At 27.6% G+C, this 19,376-nt stretch overlaps 5 protein-coding genes across 7 annotated transcripts in view; all 5 read left to right on the forward strand.

The window, feature by feature from the left end:
* dlg1 (MAGUK family member discs large 1) overlaps nucleotides 1–19,376 on the forward strand; it is a 462,366-nt gene that overhangs the window by 82,945 nt on the left and 360,045 nt on the right. The gene's annotated exons all lie outside the window — the stretch shown is intronic.
* LOC118447519 (very long chain fatty acid elongase 7-like) lies at nucleotides 1,453–3,186 on the forward strand. The gene is made up of 4 exons (XM_035879562.2): nucleotides 1,453–1,671; nucleotides 1,798–2,066; nucleotides 2,204–2,506; nucleotides 2,679–3,186. Exons 1-4 carry the CDS (start codon nucleotides 1,629–1,631, stop codon nucleotides 2,844–2,846), a joined length of 783 nt encoding a protein of 260 aa, XP_035735455.2. The 5' UTR covers nucleotides 1,453–1,628; the 3' UTR covers nucleotides 2,847–3,186.
* Nucleotides 3,857–5,391, forward strand: LOC118447522 (very long chain fatty acid elongase 1-like). The gene is made up of 4 exons (XM_035879566.2): nucleotides 3,857–4,070; nucleotides 4,299–4,567; nucleotides 4,687–4,989; nucleotides 5,106–5,391. The coding sequence occupies exons 1-4, from the start codon at nucleotides 4,025–4,027 to the stop codon at nucleotides 5,265–5,267; spliced, it is 780 nt and encodes a 259-aa protein (XP_035735459.1). The 5' UTR covers nucleotides 3,857–4,024; the 3' UTR covers nucleotides 5,268–5,391.
* LOC118447520 (very long chain fatty acid elongase AAEL008004-like) lies at nucleotides 6,581–9,322 on the forward strand. Of its 2 annotated transcripts, XM_035879564.2 has the most exons (4): nucleotides 6,581–7,032; nucleotides 7,233–7,507; nucleotides 7,635–7,937; nucleotides 8,029–8,540. In XM_035879564.2, the coding sequence occupies exons 1-4, from the start codon at nucleotides 6,990–6,992 to the stop codon at nucleotides 8,194–8,196; spliced, it is 789 nt and encodes a 262-aa protein (XP_035735457.1). In that variant the 5' UTR covers nucleotides 6,581–6,989; the 3' UTR covers nucleotides 8,197–8,540. The 2 variants fall into 2 exon arrangements, with proteins under 2 accessions (XP_035735457.1, XP_085517045.1); XM_085660919.1 differs by lacking the exon at nucleotides 6,581–7,032 and having other exon boundaries at nucleotides 7,045–7,507; nucleotides 8,029–9,322.
* Nucleotides 10,745–12,373, forward strand: LOC118447521 (very long chain fatty acid elongase AAEL008004-like). Of its 2 annotated transcripts, XM_085660934.1 has the most exons (5): nucleotides 10,745–10,895; nucleotides 11,102–11,370; nucleotides 11,473–11,775; nucleotides 11,873–12,041; nucleotides 12,356–12,373. In XM_085660934.1, the coding sequence occupies exons 1-4, from the start codon at nucleotides 10,850–10,852 to the stop codon at nucleotides 12,038–12,040; spliced, it is 786 nt and encodes a 261-aa protein (XP_085517060.1). In that variant the 5' UTR covers nucleotides 10,745–10,849; the 3' UTR covers nucleotide 12,041; nucleotides 12,356–12,373. The 2 variants fall into 2 exon arrangements, with proteins under 2 accessions (XP_085517060.1, XP_035735458.1); XM_035879565.2 differs by lacking the exon at nucleotides 12,356–12,373 and having other exon boundaries at nucleotides 11,873–12,058.

Genomic DNA, 19,376 nt, shown 5'->3' on the forward strand with positions numbered 1-19,376 from the left:
CTTTTTTCCTTGATTTTTTTTTTCTTTCTTTCTTTCTCTCTCTCTCTCTCTCTCTCTCTCTCTCTCTCTCTCTCTCTTTTCTCCCTTCCATTCCCTTTTTTTATATCGAAGAAACTAGACGAAAAGATTTCACGTGGTCTCATGCATTCCCAATGCGCTAACCCTTTGCATTTTGTAGGACAAATAATACATATCTTTTTCCTCTTTTTTAACATTTACAATATAAGAAAGTATGATAACAATAATTGTCGATCATTTCTTTATTGATATTTTAATTCTTTAATTTTTAATAACAATAATTAATTAATTGACGATAAATATCTATGGTTAATAACTCGAAGAACCTTTCATACGTTTATATAAATGAATTAATAAATTTATATGTAGAAAAAATTTTTATGTATATATATATATATAAAAAGAGAGAGAGAGAGGGAAAGAGAATTTTATTAAAATTGTTTCTCGTAGTTTCCGAGAATTGTTTTTCATTGTTTAACGTTACATTAGCATTATGTCAATTTAACATTAACGTAATGTAGATTTACCCACTTTATTTCTAAATATCTCCCACATGTATATTCAATTACATAGGAAAAGAATAGAATTCTTTTTCTTTCTATGTCGTTATATAACATACTACAGTTTATAAAATTGTTATTTCATTTCCTGTATTATCGTTTGGAAGGTCGAATAAGATGATTTTTCGAAAATTTCGATGAATACCCAGGTGTTTCATAACGAACCGAATTGTATGGGTTCTTATTCATTTCTTTTTATTTGCTTTTTTTCTTTTTCTTTTTTGCTTGTTTCTTTTTCTTTTCTTTCCCCTCCCCCCCTTTAGAATATTTCTTCGAGATAATCAAAAAAATCATAGGTCATTGTTTGTTGTCCATGATGTTGTATGTTCGTTCGATTATTAATCAATGATATTTTCTTTCTTTAATTTTTTTTCTCTCTCAATCTGTTTCTTTTTTCTTTTCTTTTTTCTTTTTTTTTTCTTTCCTTTTCGTTTTAGCTTTTTTTCTTTCCTTTTCTAAATAAATCGACACATTGGAATGTAGAAGTTTTAGAATCGAAAAGTGAAGTTCGACATTCGAAGGCCGAAAGTAAAATGATTTTTCAATATAAAATTTGCAACACAGATTCAATGTAAATATATGGTAAATGTTAAGTATATTCATTTAAACGATATTTACTAACGCTTGTGTTTCGTTTAAATAGTTATTGGAAAATTGACATTTTTTTTTTTTTTTTACTTTAAATTGAAAAATAAATGTTCGAATTTATATTTATATTGATAAAATAATGATACTTTTGTTTTCATTCACGTTATCTAAAAATTATCGTATTTTATATGCATAAATGCATATAAAAAGAATTATTCTTACATCTTATGAATATTTATAATGAATGAAATTTATACGGTACTTATATTTCCGATGTATAAAAGTAGAAAGGTTGTATACATTTATCAGTTTAGTTTAATACTAACAGTTAATAAGAAATGATGTTACTTTAAGAATTGAATCGGTTAAAATAATAAATCTTGTAGTATAATAATACTCGAATGGGATTACGAATATAAAGAATTTTATTCTCTTTAGTGATCGTGTTAAATTATATATAATATGAACTTAATTAATATCTATGAAAATATCGTAAAAGACGCAGGTAAGTCGATCTATTAAAAAAATATACTTTCTAGTATTTTTGTGAATACAGCTCGTAAAAGAAAAGAAAGAAAATAAGAAAAGGAAAGAGAAAATGGGAAAAAGAAATGGACAATTTAATTTTTAGACCCGCGAGTGAAACTATGGCCATTAGTTGATTCTCCATCCACAATAACAACGATCATTGGAATTTATCTGATATCAATATTTATTGGACCCAAATATATGAACAATAAACCTGCTTATTCATTGCAAAGATTTATTCAGTTTTATAATATTTTTCAAATTTTAGCTAACAGTATTATAATATACATGTTCTTAGATGCAGGATGGTATGAAAATATATTTATTTATTGTGTACCCATAACATATTCTACGGATCCCAATTCTATGAAGGTATTACGATGTAATTTTATATATAATTTTATTCTACGAGATCCTTTTGGAATTACTCCAAAGCGATATATTAAATATCATTTGAAATTTGGAATATAGTTTATGTAATATAAATAAACGAATGAATGAATTTTTAGATAGCGTTAGCGATGTGGTATACGATGATATTAAAGATGATAGATCTGATCGAAACAGGGATATTCGTGCTACGAAAAAAAAATAATCAGATATCGTTTTTACACTTGTATCATCATGTTACAACAGCGCTTCTATCTTGGCTATGTATAAAATTTTATGCTGCAGGAATGACTACTTTCATTCCAATGTTAAATTGTACCGTACACGTCATTATGTATGGATATTATTTTTTATCATCATTGGGTAAAGAAATACAAAAGTTGATTTTACCCTATAAGCCAATTATGACTATTATTCAAATGGTTAGTTTCAAAGATTAATGATTTTTTATATAAAAAAACGATCCCTTTTTATTTTCCTTTTGTATTTATTTTTTTCCTTTCTCCCCCAACCCCTTCCATCTCATCCTATAACACTCATCCTTTTCGTCCTATCGCATAAATGCATACCTCGCTAATTTAATTCTTCTCTTAGGTACAATTCGTCATACTGTTAATGCATCTTCTACAAACATTTCTATCGGATTGTAAAGTCCCGAAATTATCAAGTTTTATTATGATTATTAACTTAATCATAAACTTTTTATTGTTCCTTAACTTCTATATGAAAAGTTACAAAAATTCAAAAACGAAAAATAAATAAATAAAAGGAGGTATTAAAAAAAAAAAACAATTCATATTTGCAAAAGGAAAGGTCGAATATCGTAACTAATGTCGAATATTAGAAGTAATCGTGTATTTAAATGGAATAACTGTACCATTAAATAAATAAAAATGTTTGTGCGATATGACATTGAGGAGTAAAAAAATGAATTGAATTTGGACAAAAAGTATTTGAAAAATAATTAATCTCAAGACAATTAATTAATATTAAATGACAGAAAGATGTAGGTCTTTAAGTCCTTATGTAAAATCTTTTTAATATGTCTGCAATATTTAAATACAATTGTATAAAAAAATAAATTGATTGTATTGATAAATTATTTGGTTATCTGTATCCAATTTATGCTCTGCCTCTCTCTCTCTCTCTCTCTCTCTCTCTCTCTCTCTCTCTCTCTCTCTCTCTCTCTCTCTCTCTCTCTCTTTTTCACACACACATACACTTCACTCACTTTTTTATAATTATATTAAAATTTATAAATAAGAATAAATACTAGTAAAATATATTATACATATATATATATATACATAATAAATAATTAGTAAGTAATCAATACTATATATATAGTATATAATAGTATATTTATATATATAATGGATTACTTAATAATTATATATATATATATATATACTATATATATATAATAGTATATATATATATAATAGTATATATATATATACTATATATATATATAATAGTATATATATATATATAATAGTATATATATATATATATATATATACTTTATGTATATATATATATATATATACTATTATATATATACATATATATATTTTATGGATAGTATATATATATATATATATATATATATATATATATATATACTATCCATAAAACTTTGGATTCATTAAAAAGCTCAATTCCATAATTTATTATTATTCTAATTTTTGCAAGCATTACAACAGTGACGTCTATCAGAATATATACCGAGTCTTACGGTGGGGCAATCAGTGTAAAAGTGACAACTGGTGAAAGAATGTCTTATTCCATCATAAAAAATTATAGTACGATTAATTTTTCAATAGCTTTTAATTTCTTCGATAGACAATACATCATTCATAATAACTATTTTTAATTGTTAATCATAGTGACAGTTAAGTAGTTCTTTTTTAACGGCTGTATCTTACGAAGAGTTTAAAATGCATCTATTAAAGAATATTATTAATTATATAATATCTGTAGGTGGTAAGTATTTTCATTATGTTTACGTAAGTAGAAAGTGAAATCTTACGAAATATTTGATGGTATTAGACATCCTTGAATAATTCTATGATGAATGAAATATTCTATTTGACCAGTGATGTTCAAATTAAGGATTCTTTTATCGTTAAATCATAACATGCGAAATTTCAAATGGAATAGATTAAACATTAGAAAAGAAAGGACCATTGACAAAAGCAATTTAACTTTCAGATCCACGAATAAAAGATTCGATATTATTTAATACATGGCTACTTATTTTTATAATCTTTTCATATTTCTATTTTATTTTCGTCTGTGGTCCTCGATTTATGAAGAATAGAAAGCCATATTCTTTGAAAACGTTTATTAGATATTATAATGTTTTTCAAATAATGATAAATAGTTTTATTGTTTATATATTAATAAGTGCCGGTTGGTTTACCACGATTCCGTTACATTGCATACCTATGAAGTACGGTACAGATCCTGATAGTATGAAGGTATCATTTGAGATTTATTTTAACCATACAATTAAATTAATATATAGAAAAAGAAAAGAAAAAAAAAATTAAGTACGTCGTAATAATAAAATGGATAACAAATGTTTTTTTCTGCGTAGCTATTAAATGCCTGCTGGTGTGCGTACATAACAAAATTGATTGATCTAATAGAAACAGGAATATTTGTACTCCGAAAGAAAGATCAGCAGATTTCATTTCTGCATTTGTATCACCATGTCTCAACAGTATTGATCAGTTGGTTGTTTGGAAGGCATTACTCCGATGGAATGGGCACATTTCTTCCTTTAGTGAATTGTAGTGTACACGTGATAATGTACACATATTATTTCTTTAGTACATTTGGTCCAAATATCCGAAAGATTCTTAATCGATATAAATACTTCCTTACTATCATTCAAATGGTAAGTAATACTTAAATTTAAACATTCTCGTTAAAATCAAACTTGTCTGATACCAGAGTGTTTTGATAATTTTATTGTTTTTTTCTTTTTTTTTTTTTTTTTTTTAATCTAAACAGGTACAATTCATAATATTAATTTGTTACATCATTCAAATATTATTACCGAGTTGCGAAATAGACAATATTCCTGGTGTGATAATGATTATCAATCTTTCTATTAATTTCTTCTTGTTTTATAATTTCTATAGGAAAACTTATTTAACTAAAAAAACGAAATAGAGTTATTATAAATATTAATTGTTTAAATATATAATGTTTTTTCTTTCTTTTTAATTTTAAATTATCTGTATGTATCTTATAGAAATAAGTTTTGCGTTTTGTTAATAAATATTACGCAAATTAATGGGTACAATTTTCTATCAGGCCGTAAATCCTTTAACGTGTATTGAATTTAAGAAACGTGAATTGAACATTGAACAAAGGGGTTAGAAAACATTGATCCATAGAATAAACTATAGAAGGATTTAATCGATAAATAATTTGAAAATCGAACAAACCAGAGAACAAAGTATTAAAAATAAAAATTTCAAATTTTTTATCTTCTCGACAAGCTATTTATTAATTCAAAAAATGAGTTCGATGATAATCCAATAGTGAACAGTAAACGTGTTGCGAGAGAATACAGTTCGCTTCCATCGAATTTCTGATTTACTGATTTCCTGATACAGACATATTAAATTAATTACCATTTTCACAAAACGCGAAACAAAGATATTTACTAATTATCGGTATCACAGAGGATCTAACCGTACATATCAAATAAATTACGATTACCGTTCAGTCAATTTTTAATAACAGCCGTATGCACCGTTTAGTGTAAACGAGGATGAAGAAGAAAAATATCCATTCCATGGTAATAAAATGGATGTAAAGTCATAATTTTCAATCGAATGATTCCATTTGATCGAACGAGAAACGATACCGTAACTCTATTTCAATGGTTAACTTTATTTCGAAGTGAGCAGCGAACAGCTACTTTTTATGATTATTATATGTAAATCGAACGAATTAATTGATTATGGATATTTTAATACGTATTGTTGTTTGTTTGAAGGCGAATGATCGAATTGCGTGATCTGAATAATTTTTTGAGTGATTAGAAAGGAGAGAGAGAGAGAGAGAGAGAGAGAGAGAGAGAGAGAGAGAGAGGGGGAGAGAGAGAGAGAGAGAGAGAAAATTAAAAAGAAAGAAAAAGATGAAATGAATAATATGAAAAGATACTTGTCAGTTTCTTTTATTTATTATATTGGATAGTATTTTTAAAATTCAATGCCACTACTTTGAATTTGAATGATGTTAGTGTATTATTAAACGTAGTCTACGAATGGAAAATAACGAATGATTTCGTAGTTACTTATGCATTATTCCTCTCTCTCTCTCTCTCTCTTTCTCTCTCTCTCTCTCTCTCTCTATCTATCTATCTATCTATCTATCTATATAGTTTTTTTTCTCTCCTTCTTTTAATGATCATGATAAAATAACTAATTAAAGTCTATATTAGGTTTTTATAATTGGCGTTGAGAGAGAGAGAGAGAGAGAGAGAGAGAGAGAGAGAGAGAAAATATTATAAACAATCATGAATAAAAATAGTTATATATATAAAAGGTGGACTTAAGATATAATTTTGTGTCGACTATAATACCTTGTTTTTATGATTTGTATGTTAAATATATTAATAACATATGTCCTTGAATACTAAAGAGCTGTATCTTTATGGTGGGGTAAACTATGAATTAGTGGGGAGTTCTATTATCGTTAATGATCATATTTTATTCACTTCTTTAGTTCTTTTTAAACTGTGAGAGAGGAAATACTTGCTGTAATACTATTCTTCACTAAATGATATTATTATTAAAGCAGTGACTATCATTCTTTTTTTCATTCTTTATTGTTGTTTTTTTTTTGTTGAGAATCATATTTTTTTGTTTCTTGAAATTTAAAATGGATTTATTAAATACATTATTTTATTTTATAGAATTCGTTGGTAAGTAACATTATTATTATATTTACGTAAGGAAAAGTTGAATCTTTCGAAAATCAACGTAATTATCATTTTTGAATAATTTAATCGATTGATTATGTCTAATAAAAGCATTTTTTTTTTCTTTTCTCATTTAAACATAGTAAAATTTCGAGATATTATAAGAACAAAGAAACATTTTATAAAAGTAATTAAATTTTCAGATCCACGATTAAAAAACTGGATATTATTTAATTCGCCGTATCCAGTTATTTTTATTCTATTTTTATATCTTTATTTTGTTCTCGTCTATGGCCCGCAATTCATGAAGAACAGAAAGCCATATACATTGCGAACGTTCATAAAATGTTATAATATATTTCAAATAATGGCAAACAGTTTGATCATATATAAATTATTAAAAAGTGGTTTCATATTAAACATATTATCGAGTAATTGCGAACCTATTTCTTACAAGGCAGACTCTATTGATACAGAGGTAAAACTTCAAATTTATGACAATAATTTATCTGATTCTAAAAAAAAAAAAAAAAAAAAAAAAAGAAAAACAATTGAATATGCCATAGTAATAGAATAAATTTATAAATAATAATTTGTGTCTTTAGTTATTAGAAGGCTGCTGGTGGGTCCTGTTAACAAAAATAATCGATCTAATTGAAACAGGAATATTTGTATTACGAAAGAAAAATCGTCAGATTTCATTCTTGCATTTGTACCATCATACCTCAACGTTGATGATCTCTTGGTTGTTTGGAAAACACTATATCGATAAAAGAACTGTTTTTATACCTTTCATGAATTGTAGCATTCATGTAGTGATGTACAGTTATTATTTTTGTACTACGTTCGGACCAAATGTCCGAAAAATAATCAATCGATATAAATTCGTACTTACCATCATTCAAATGGTGAGTATACGATTTAAATATTTTCAAATTATAATAAAATTTCAATTTAGTGAATGATTAAACATATTCTCCATTTTTTATATTTAAACAGGTACAATTCATAATATTGATATGTTTCATCTGGGGAAAAGGCATAAAAAACTGTGAATTTGCTGTTATTCCTAGTTACGTGATGATTATCAATCTATTAATTAATTTAATTTTGTTTTATAATTTCTATGAGAAAAATTATTCTATTAATAATACGAAGAAATATTAATATTAATATAAAGTGTTAATATTTATCATTTATTATTTCTATATAAAATGATATGAATGTTAATTTTAATATAGTTAGAAAATATTATTTTCTACTATCAAATCTATATATAGCGAAGGAAGATATAAGGTATTGATAGAGAAAACTAGGCAGAAAGAGAGAAAGAGAGAGAGAGAGAGAGAGAGAGAGAGAGAGAGAGAGAGAGAGAGTGAGAGAGAGAGAGAGATCTAATAAGTTAATATATAATAAACGAAACGAATGCAAAAGGCAAAATATTAAAAATGAAGATTATAAGTTAGTTATTTTTTTCCATAAACAGTTAATTGAGCCATAAACGAATATTCTTCTCCCGAATCTAATATATATATATACATATATATATATATATATATATATATATATATATATATATTATTTAAATAACAATATATAGATCGTTTAAATTGGATTATTGATATAATGATTTTCGAATGCGGACTTATTAATTAATTAGATTTTTCATAAAATATGAAACATTAGATTGTTAAGTAATAGCAAATTTATCAGAACGGAAAATACTGATCTAATAAAAGTATTAATAGATTATACATCTCAAATCCATTTAATTTAATTTTTTTTTAATGAGAACCAACGAAATATCGATAACTTAAAATAATATCCCTAGTCGATAAAGAAAGTTCATTGATCTTTCATTTTTTTTCTTTTTTTTTTTTTTTTGCTTTTTTTTGTCAGGTTATTGCTTCAACCGAAACTCGACGTATTCATTAACATACAAGTTTTCTCCATTAAATACAAATTCCTTTAATAGAAAATGAAAAAATTTACATCGCTTATTTTCGAGCTTTCGTAATAAAACGCTTCGAAAATTATGGATTATCTATTTTCCAAAAATATTCGTGGAAGCAAACGAAGATAAATGATTTGCGTCTTATGGACGAAAGGAATGCAAGTTGCAATTCTCGATACCATGTACGTAGAATTAATTATTAGAATAATTATATAGATGTTTTACATGTATTTTTTTCAATATTATATTTTTTTATTTAACAAAAAATTATGTCATAAAATAAACATTAATTAATACCATTTTATATTCATGTTTCTTATAACAAGAAAGGCCATTTAAATAAAAAGACATCAATTTATGTTATAAAAAAGACATTAATCTTATAAATAACCAATTTCCTTTTTTCCTTGATCTCTACGTCAATAAAGACCAAGGATCCATTATGATAAATCTCGATTGCGTGTATAAACTAATTAATTATTTATGAATAAACTAATACAATAAAATGTGTCAAATTCGACTATATAAATATGCTAAATAATATAAAACTCTATTGACAAAACTATGAACATTCTTTTTTGTACTGTCTAATTTGTAAGATGGATGGATGACTTTTTTTTTCTTTTTATTTTTTTAAAAGCTTCAATGAATTATCGAATATATATTTATCAAAGGAGATATATTTTGTTACGCTCAGAATGAAATTAAAAAATAATCCTAGATATTTCTTTTTATTGTAAATACAGAAAAAGAAAGGAAACGAAAATAATGTTTTCTATGCAAAAATCAATCTCAATTAAATTGAACCCATGATGAGATAACTCAAGATGATTGAAAATGTAATGATACGAGTAGGACAACGAAAAAAAAAAAAAGAACATAAAGAAGAAAAGAAAAGAAAAGAAAAGAAAAGAAAAGGATGTTGAATATAACAGGAAAAAAAAAATTGATTTTTTTTTGCTCGTATATAAACCTTCTCTAGAGAGATCACATAAATCTAAAAATATTGAATGTTTTTCGTGAAATCACTTATCACGTCTAAGACATCAAATTGAATTATCTTGTTTCGACGTACAAACGTACTGTTTCCTTACACCCGATGTGTAAGGCAATGTGTCCTTTATGTACTCGTTTACTTTTAGTGATTATTCCCAGGGACAAATATTCCCAATAGGATAAAATACTGTAATACTTTAGAAGCCTGCGAATATGAACAGAAATATCTGGAAAGAAGTCAATGTTAAATTTCTTTAAAATGTCTGTAAAATATATGATTTTATGATATTGGGTAATATCATTTTCACACGTTCGAAGTTGTTATATCCGCTTTTATAAAGAAACAAAATATCAACAATAAGAACTATTTAAGTATCTTCTTTAATCTCTTAGCGCTATATATTCTCTCTTATATTCTCCAATTTTTGCTCTTTGTCTCACTATATGTCTCCCTTTCTCTCTCTCTCTCCCTCCCTCTTGTATTTCATGTTTCTTAGAATTATTGTTTAAAAATTTGTAATTGAAACATTAATTATGCAATAACTGCATCGTCACCGTCGATCGATAAAAATTTAATACACATGAATATACATGAATGACTTCCATGACTTTAAATTTAATTTTCATTACTTCTATTATTGTTAATAGCTATAATAGAGTCAAAAATGTAAAATATCATTTGTCGCTTTTGTGGTGGGGCTTACAAAATTAATATTAAATAGTTATTTCCTTTAGCTTCAAAAGTACTTCCTTGTTCACTTTAGTCATCTATAATCTCTTAGATAGGCAGTATATTTCTCATTATTGCTTCTTTTACGTACCTAGTGAAAATAAATATAACGATTTATTATTTTTCTTTCTAATTCTAAAATGGACATATTAAAAAATGTATATCAATATATCGTAGGATACGAGGGTAAATATTATTATTAGATTTATATAAAAATTTAAAGAAAATGTGAATCGTTCAAAATTCGATGTATCTATTATCTTCGAATAATTCTATTTGATTATGTCAAAGAAACGATCTTTTATCTATAAAACATAGAAAATGAAATTCTAATTGAAAATAATTAGACATAAAAAAAGGAATAATCATTTTTTTTAAAATTTAATTTACAGACCCACGAATAAAAAATTGGATAATCTTTTCACCTTATACAGTCGTAGTTATTTTATTCTGTTATTTTTACTTCGTTTTTGTGTGTGGACCGCGGTTTATGAAGAATAGAAATCCATATTCGTTAAAAACGTTTATTAAATGTTACGATATATTTCAAATTATGATGAACGGTTTTATTGTGTATAAATTAATAAAGGGCGGTTGGTTTACCAGCCTTTCGATATATTGCGAACCTATCACTTATAGTACAGATCCTGTCAAATTAGAGGTATTATTTGGAATCTATTCCATGCCATTGATATATTTTAATGCATAGAAAAACTTAAGTATTCTTTAATAATATATTGACGAATAACAAATGTTCTTGTAGTTGTTAAATGCCTGCTGGTGGACAGTATTACTAAAACTTATTGACCTAATAGAAACAGGAATATATGTGCTCCGAAAGAAAAAACGGCAGATTTCATTTCTGCATTTGTATCACCATGTCTCAACAATGTTCATCACTTGGGTGTTTGCAAAGTATTACTCCGATGGAATGGGCACATTTTTTCCATTAGTGAATTGTAGTGTACACGTGATAATGTACACATATTATTTCTTTAGTACATTTGGTCCAAATATCCAAAAAATTCTTTATCGATATAAATACTTGCTTACCATCATTCAAATGGTGAGTATTATATACTAAAATTTTCATTACAATGAAACTTTATTAAAATTTCAATCGTTTTGATAATACTGTTGATTTTTTTTATTTTTCTAAACAGATACAATTCGTAATATTGATTTGTCACGCCATGCAAATGCTTTCACCGAATTGTAATTATTCTAAAATTCCTGGTGCTTTCATAATTTGTAATTATTGTATTAATTTCATATTATTTTATAATTTCTACAAGAAAAACTATTTAACTGGAAAAGGGAAACAGAATTAAGGTAAATATGCAATATCTATCTATCTGAAATATTATATCTATCTAATATGAATATTTTTTGATAGAATATGCAATAAATAATATTATTTATATATATATATAATAAAAATATGTTATAGTTATATCTTTTGGTATAATTTAAAGAGGTCATTTTTTATTTGTCTGTGATTGATTTTATACAATCTGAATATGACAAATAATATGTCTCGAAGGGATAAATTAAAGAAAAATGTAATAGATAAATAGGCACGAAATCGAACGAATCGAAAGATGTAATATAAAAAATAATAATTTTAAACATTTGTATTATTTCAGAAATAAAATTTCTCTCTCTCTCTCTCTTTCTCTGTCTTTTTTTCGTTTATATCATAAAGGAGAAAAAATAGAGACAACATATTGGACAAATTTTCTCATCAGTAATACAATCTTTTTTACATTAATTTTTTGCTTCGTGCCACAATATTTTTGAATATCGATTTTACATCTAAGTGGGAAAATAATTTAATCCTTCGTTCGTATGTAAAATTTGTTTTTTTTTTCTTTTTTTTTTTTCTTTATATCATTATGAATAATTATGATGCATTAAATTTAATATAATATTTTAAACATTTAAACATTTTTTATTATAGTTTATAGCGTGGGTAACCATGAAAAAATAATTTCATCATAATGATCAAATTGAAAAATAATAAATCGTTTAATTGTAATTATCGTAAACCATTGATATTCTCTTTATTCTAATTTTACATTGTTTATAAGATGATATCCATGTATTTCTATATTATAATATTTTTTAAATTCTAATAGTATTATAGATGGACAATATATGTTTAGTTGATGAATATTTCGAAAATATATTTATCTATTATGTACCTGTTACGTATTCTAAAATAGAATATTCGATTTATGTTCTCTCTCTCTCTCTCTCTCTCTCTCTCTCTCTCTCACTCACTCACTCCATCTCAATTGTTCTTTCTTATAATCATTTCCTTATAATTTATAATTAATAATCGTCTGAATTATGTAATAGGAATTTTCTTTCATAGAATATCTAATAAATAATCATTAACGGAAATATATATTTGCATGAAAGTCATGGAAAACTTTGAACGCAATAGTACGATAGACTCTTTTTCCTTTTAATTGTCTTTCTTATTGTGGATGTACGCCTTAAGAAATTAACAACGTTATTCTTGAATGTAGAAATGTTAATTATATCTCATATGATAGAACTAATAAGAATGGTATTAGTGGAAGTTTTTTTTATTGCTAAACGTCTTATGTGATGCGTTTACGAATTTTTCTAATAAGTAGTACATCGCTTATTACAATTTTTTTGACTATTTCTTTTTTCTTTTTTCTTTTTTCTTCTTAAGACTGCATTTTTTACAAATTCGCCGATAAGTAATATAATTATTTATATTTTTTAAAGAAAAAGTGAATCTTTGAAAAATTCAATGTATTCATCATTCTCCTTATGTTATTCTGTCGATCAGTGATATCAAGGAGGTATTATTTTATTATTAAAATATAACAAATGATATTCTTAATATGAGATGATTAAAAAGAAAGAAAGAAATTAATATAAAAAGCAGTTGAATTTGCTGAGTTATGGTTAAAAGTTTTCATAATATTTAGTTAGCTGTGTACAATAATTTTTATTCTTTATTCATATTTTTATTTCGTTCTTGTGTTTGGTTCACGATTTATTAAAAACATAAAAGCCCTATTAGTTCATAATTACTTTCATAACATATTACAACGTTATTCAAATTGTCGCTACGAGTTTTATCATTTTACATAAATTTATTATTTAGTGATGTGATGCTTATCGCATTTATTATCGGTAAATTACGTATATTCATTCGTAAAACAAAAAAAAAATCCGTTTAGTGTAAAGTTATAACGTGGCATTTATTTCAAATATACTTCTAATTTAATTAAAACATATAATTGCAATAGAATGAATGATAAAAAATATTTTTCTGATTTAATCTTGTTTAATCTGGTTCTCCGATAGAAATATCGATTGATTTCATTTTTGCATCTGTGTCATACATTATACGTACGTCATTGAATTATATATATTTGAATCTTCGTAAATTCATTAAATTTCAAGCCTATGAAAGAATTACTTTTAATTTTTTACCTGTAATCAATTTTATTATTCACGTAATATTTTACATTTACCATTTTTCTTTTAGTTCGATTTGATCGATATGTTGAAAAAATCATCGATCAATATGAATTTATATTTATCATCATTGAAATTATGAATATTAGATTTAGATAATTTATCATTAATATGAAATTTAAATGGGACATCTAATACGTTAAATATATCGTCGATTATTTTAAATCAAATAAATATATTTTATAATATTAATGTCTCTCATCCTTGTGATCTCGTGGTCCTGTAATATTCATTAATCTTTTAATCAATTTGATCTTGTTTTATAATTTTTATAAGATAAATTATTCATTACAAAGAAAAACAGAGAAAAAAAAAAGAAGGAGACAGAATTAATCTAAATGTAAAATATCTAAATTGTTAATACGTTCTAATGTTTATTATTTACATATACGTATCTAATACAAATAAGTTTTACTTGGTTTTAAAAATTGGAAAAAATATCAAGTTGATTTATTTATAACGTGAATATTAAAAATGAAGATTTCAATTTGATTAATTTTTCCACAGAAATAATGTGTTGATTCAAAAATGGATTTTTCGTTTGAATGATAGACGCAAAATATTAAAGAAAAAAAAAAAAAAAAAAAAAAAGAAAATTAATAGAAGAATACGAAATATTCGAATCAAATTTCAAATTTATTGATTACCCGTATACATACATTAATTCATTATCGTTCTCATTTCATTTGTGAATACAAAATAGTGATAACATTTGATTGACAATATTTAATTGATCTAAAAATTTAATAAATAATATATTGTATTACGAATTGATGGAGATTCGAAGAATTTAACAGAATGAATTTTCATAAAAATAGATCTTGTTCTCTTAAAGACTCGCCTGTTGAGCTAATTAGCGGATCCTAAACGCCATGAATTGCATTTTAAAACATATATATATATATATATATATATATATATATATATATATATGTATATATATATTCTTATCGCTTCGTGTTTGCAGGAAATATTGAAGTTTTTAAAGTTTCGACGTCTAGCAACATAGTGACGAAGTAGATTGTCACAGACTGAAATTTTCTCATTAGTTTAAGTCAAATATATGTATATAAATATCAGTAGTAACGATAGTACCTTCCATTCATTTCGCTTTTAGATTTTATGAGACGCAACAATACGTAACATATTTTTCAATGAAAAATTTCGTAATATTTCGAGAAAACCGTATGCGGCAATAATTAATCCAGACGTTATTCTTGATCAGATCTCATTCCAAAGATGAAACGAATAATCGGACTTCAAGAATTTTTGAAATAGTTTTATATTCCGTGAAAAATATTTTATCAAAAGAAAAAGAAAAAAGAAAAAAAAAAGGATTACTTTTTTATATTTTATCGTAACGTTTTATTATAAATGAACGGATAACTTGATTTAATCCAATCAAATGTTTACGAGTTCGTAAACATTTCGTAAACATTTCGTAGAATTTAAAGTGGCAAATAATATAGGGATATTCGATTAACAAGAGAAGAAAAGACTATTTAAGGTGAGTTTACCTGTTGAATGTAACGTACGGTGCAACGATGACAAAATTACGTTAATGCACCCCAGAAATAAACGATATCTGAACAGGTTTATATGCTCGTTAAACGGATCCTCCTTCGTCTCTCGAGAATATCTTTGGTGGGTTTTCTTTGCATCGTCTCTGAAAACACGAGCATGGATGTTGTATAAATGGCATGAAAAGAGAAAGAGAGAGAGAGAGAGAAAGAGAGAGAGAGAGAGAGAAGGGATAGTAATATCACAAGACACGACACGATTCCATACGTTCATTATATTCGTTAGTATGTTTAGTCTTCAACGCTACTGCTTTTGTTCGGTGTTACGTGTTCGTAGTCTGAAAACAGTTCCTTCTCTCTTTCTCTCTCTCTCTCTCTCTCTCTCTCTCTCTCTCTCTCTCTCTCTTTCTCTCTTTCGTACGTTGCTACTTTATACATTGCAACCGTAAGTGGAAGATAACGAATGGCCGGTTTCGTAGTTACGTATGTATTGTCCCTCTATTATCTCTCTCTCTCTCTCTCTCTCTCTCTCTCTCTCTTGTTCGCTCACTTTATCTCTGAACAAAATAGAGGCAACATGTCGGACTGGTACTTTCGAATTTTCTCGTCGAGTATATATTCTCTTTTGGTCTTATTTTAGCTTTACGCATATTTACGTTCGATCGTGCGGAGCACACGGCAAAAGAATATCGGCTAGGTGAAATAGGCAAGTGAAAAAGAATTTGAAGTATAGTTAAAATCCATGACGCTTTGGAGTTTTACGCGACGAGAAAGTTTTTTATTCGAATTCGTAGCAGAGGATTATTGATTCCCGTTGAAATCACACAAACGAACGTGGAAACTAGTTACCAGGGATTTACGTTAAATACCCTACTGCTTTAGAAGGGTTCATATTTTTTTGTCTTCTCTGTTCTGTTTTGTTGCTTTTTGTTTTGTTTCTTTTTTCTTTTTCTTTTTTTTTTTTTCTTTTTTCTTTGCTTTTACGCGTAGTATCGATCGAGAAAAATAGAAAAATAATTGACACCGCGTGTCATCATAATCGATCTGTCCCTTTTCGCGATTTATCCTCGTGCATGATCTATAACACGTTTTCGATCCTGGCCAATGGGTTTTCAAGTTTTATCAACTGGCGGTAATCAGGATTATGGGATAAAACAAATCCTTCAAGTTGCCAAAAGGATGTATCGAGAACCTTTAGTTGACGTTACTTCGTGCGAGAAGAGACCATCGAGGCTTAAACTCTGGCTTTTCGGGAAGCCTCTGTCTGCAGTAAATTTCGCATGAGAGATCACGACGAGTAATTCGCGTACTTACTTTAAAACAGTAATATTATTTAAACGATTTTAACGAGTTTTATCTCGGGGAAAAAAATTTCTTAAAAAAAAAAAAAAAAAAAAAAAAGGAATTATTCGATTTGTTTAAATGGCTTGTCCGAAGATATGAATAGACAATCGTTTGATATTGAATATAATTCCTTTTTTTTTTTATATTTATCGGCTTTTCACGCGGATGAAAAAAGAAAAAAAAATTTGTTAATACGAGCATGAACGAACGAACGAACGAACGAACGAACGAAAGAAAAAAAGACGAAATATTGGCAAAGTTCGCCTTCGATCCCTTGCTTTTTCTGATAAAGTAGGCAAGAGGGGTAACACAGCTCGTGACTCTGTGTCGACTCTTCGGCCTTTAACCCTCCTACCGCACCCCTATCCGCACGCTAAGTGCTACAATTTATTTTATTACTTCGTGTCTTTGTTCGAAACTCTGTCCGTTCTCTTTTCCCATCCCTGGCGTAAACAGCGGTTTCGAAGGTAATTTGCACTGAGTTGTAACCAAGGTGTGTGAATTTCCATCGGTGTGGCCAGACGGTCGTCTCGATTTATTAGATTTAAAAAAAAAAAAAAATAAAAAGAGAGAGAGGCGACATTCTTCTTTATCATTTTTTTTTCAACAATCATGAAACCTTAACATTTGACAAATAAATTACAATCGCATTATTTGCTATGTACTTACAATTAGATTTTTTTTTCACAATATCAATTAGTTCACGATGATAAAACGAAATTATTATTTCACATTGTTTGAATGGGCATTTATTATCTTTCTTGTTTATCTTTTTTTTGGCTTCTTTTTCTGTTTTTTCTTTTTTCTTTTTTTTTTTTTCTTTTTCTGTTTTTTCTTTTTACTTTTATCTTACCATCGGAGTTTCTTTTTTATACGTCGTTAAAGTCGAATACGCCAAAGTAGTTTACGTTTTCCGAAAGAAGAATTTCAGCGATTATGGTAACGAGAACGCGTAATGTAAAACTATGCGCAAGTATAAATAAACGTTATAATATCTATATATAATACCTAGGAATATCAAAATGAGTCTTAACCGAGTGCCGTATACTTAATAGATATATGATTTGTTATAGGATGAAAAACTGAAGATCAAAATCTAATAAAATAATTGCATTTAGATACACACACACACACACACACATATATATATATATATATATACATATATGAAAACAATGATGGATTCGGAGATAGAGAAAGAGAAATCATTTGGGATCAATGAGAGGAGGGGAGAGGATTATATCCTTGGTAGTATATCAATCAAGTATAGCAATCAAGATTTAAAAATTTTTTTCTCTTTTTTCTTCCTTCCTCCCACCCCTCCTCCCACTCTCCCTTTCTTTCTTCCTTTCTTTCTTCCCTTCTTCGAACGAACGTTCGGCATATGCCGAGAATAGTATGGTTCCCCCCTTATCCAGAGAGAAGAAGAAGAAGAAGAAGGACGCAAGTTTGGCTTTACGGAATTTCACTAGCATTTTGTCTTTGAAGGATACCAACGTGGAAGAACAAACGGGCGAGAACACGAAACAATTACGAGCTCAGACGGTGCAGAAAGCGGTTTGGATCGCCAATGGAGCGTGAGGGGTAGCAGGTTTGGGGTGGTGGTGGTGATGGTAGTGATGGGAATGGAGAAGAGAAGGAGGAAGAAGGAGAATGAAAGGAAGGAAGAGAGCTGTGTTAGAGAGATGAAGAGGAGATTGGAAGGAGGAATCGAGAGATACTGGTGGTCGAACCAGAAAGAGAGAGAGAGAGAGAGAGAGAGAGAGAGAGAGAGGAATAGGGAAGGAGAAGTTGTGAAACACAGTCAGTCTGGTGAATCCTATAGCACGGTAGGGTGAAGGTGGATGGGCGTAGGGTGGGTGAAAACGCAGACCGGCGTTTGCGCCGCCGGAGGGTGGATGTGCTACCAAAGAGGGTCGGAGGTGGGGAGTTAGGTGGAGAAGAGAGAAAGAGAGTGAGAGAGAGAGAGAGAGAGAGAGAGTGAGAGAGGAGGAAGGGAGAGAGAGGGAAAGGCGTGGAATTGGAGGAGGCAGTAGTAGTCAGTGGCTCGCCGCGCGCCACTACGATCACCGTCGGACTTTGCGTTGAGATTTTCCACTTGTTTCCCGTTAGACGAGTAGACAAAACGGAGCTATTTAATGGATTTGTTTTAACAGGGATATTAACGAAATTTTTTTCTATATCACATTAACTAATACTAAATTCTCCTTAGTTGTACGCGTTCAAGGGTTATGTTACGTGATGAGTGATTTTTGGATTTGGATTTATGATGATTGGA

This window comes from Vespa mandarinia, chromosome 1 (genome assembly GCF_050613455.1).
Source record: "Vespa mandarinia isolate Hongniang chromosome 1, ASM5061345v1, whole genome shotgun sequence".
In the NCBI taxonomy this organism is placed as follows: Eukaryota; Metazoa; Arthropoda; class Insecta; order Hymenoptera; family Vespidae; genus Vespa; species Vespa mandarinia.

Coding starts and splice junctions, on each gene's coding strand:
- LOC118447519 (XM_035879562.2), top strand. CDS start 1,629: ATGAACTTAATTAATATCTATGAAAATATCGTAAAAGACGCAG. Junction 1,672..1,797: donor AAATATCGTAAAAGACGCAG/GTAAGTCGATCT, acceptor TTTAATTTTTAG/ACCCGCGAGTGAAACTATGG. Junction 2,067..2,203: donor CGGATCCCAATTCTATGAAG/GTATTACGATGT, acceptor ATGAATTTTTAG/ATAGCGTTAGCGATGTGGTA.
- LOC118447522 (XM_035879566.2), top strand. CDS start 4,025: ATGCATCTATTAAAGAATATTATTAATTATATAATATCTGTAGGTG. Junction 4,071..4,298: donor TTATATAATATCTGTAGGTG/GTAAGTATTTTC, acceptor TTTAACTTTCAG/ATCCACGAATAAAAGATTCG. Junction 4,990..5,105: donor TCCTTACTATCATTCAAATG/GTAAGTAATACT, acceptor TAATCTAAACAG/GTACAATTCATAATATTAAT.
- LOC118447520 (XM_085660919.1), top strand. CDS start 7,127: ATGTCTAATAAAAGCATTTTTTTTTTCTTTTCTCATTTAAACATAGTA. Junction 7,508..7,634: donor CAGACTCTATTGATACAGAG/GTAAAACTTCAA, acceptor TTGTGTCTTTAG/TTATTAGAAGGCTGCTGGTG. Junction 7,938..8,028: donor TACTTACCATCATTCAAATG/GTGAGTATACGA, acceptor ATATTTAAACAG/GTACAATTCATAATATTGAT.
- LOC118447521 (XM_085660934.1), top strand. CDS start 10,850: ATGGACATATTAAAAAATGTATATCAATATATCGTAGGATACGAGG. Junction 10,896..11,101: donor ATATATCGTAGGATACGAGG/GTAAATATTATT, acceptor TTTAATTTACAG/ACCCACGAATAAAAAATTGG. Junction 11,776..11,872: donor TGCTTACCATCATTCAAATG/GTGAGTATTATA, acceptor TTTTCTAAACAG/ATACAATTCGTAATATTGAT.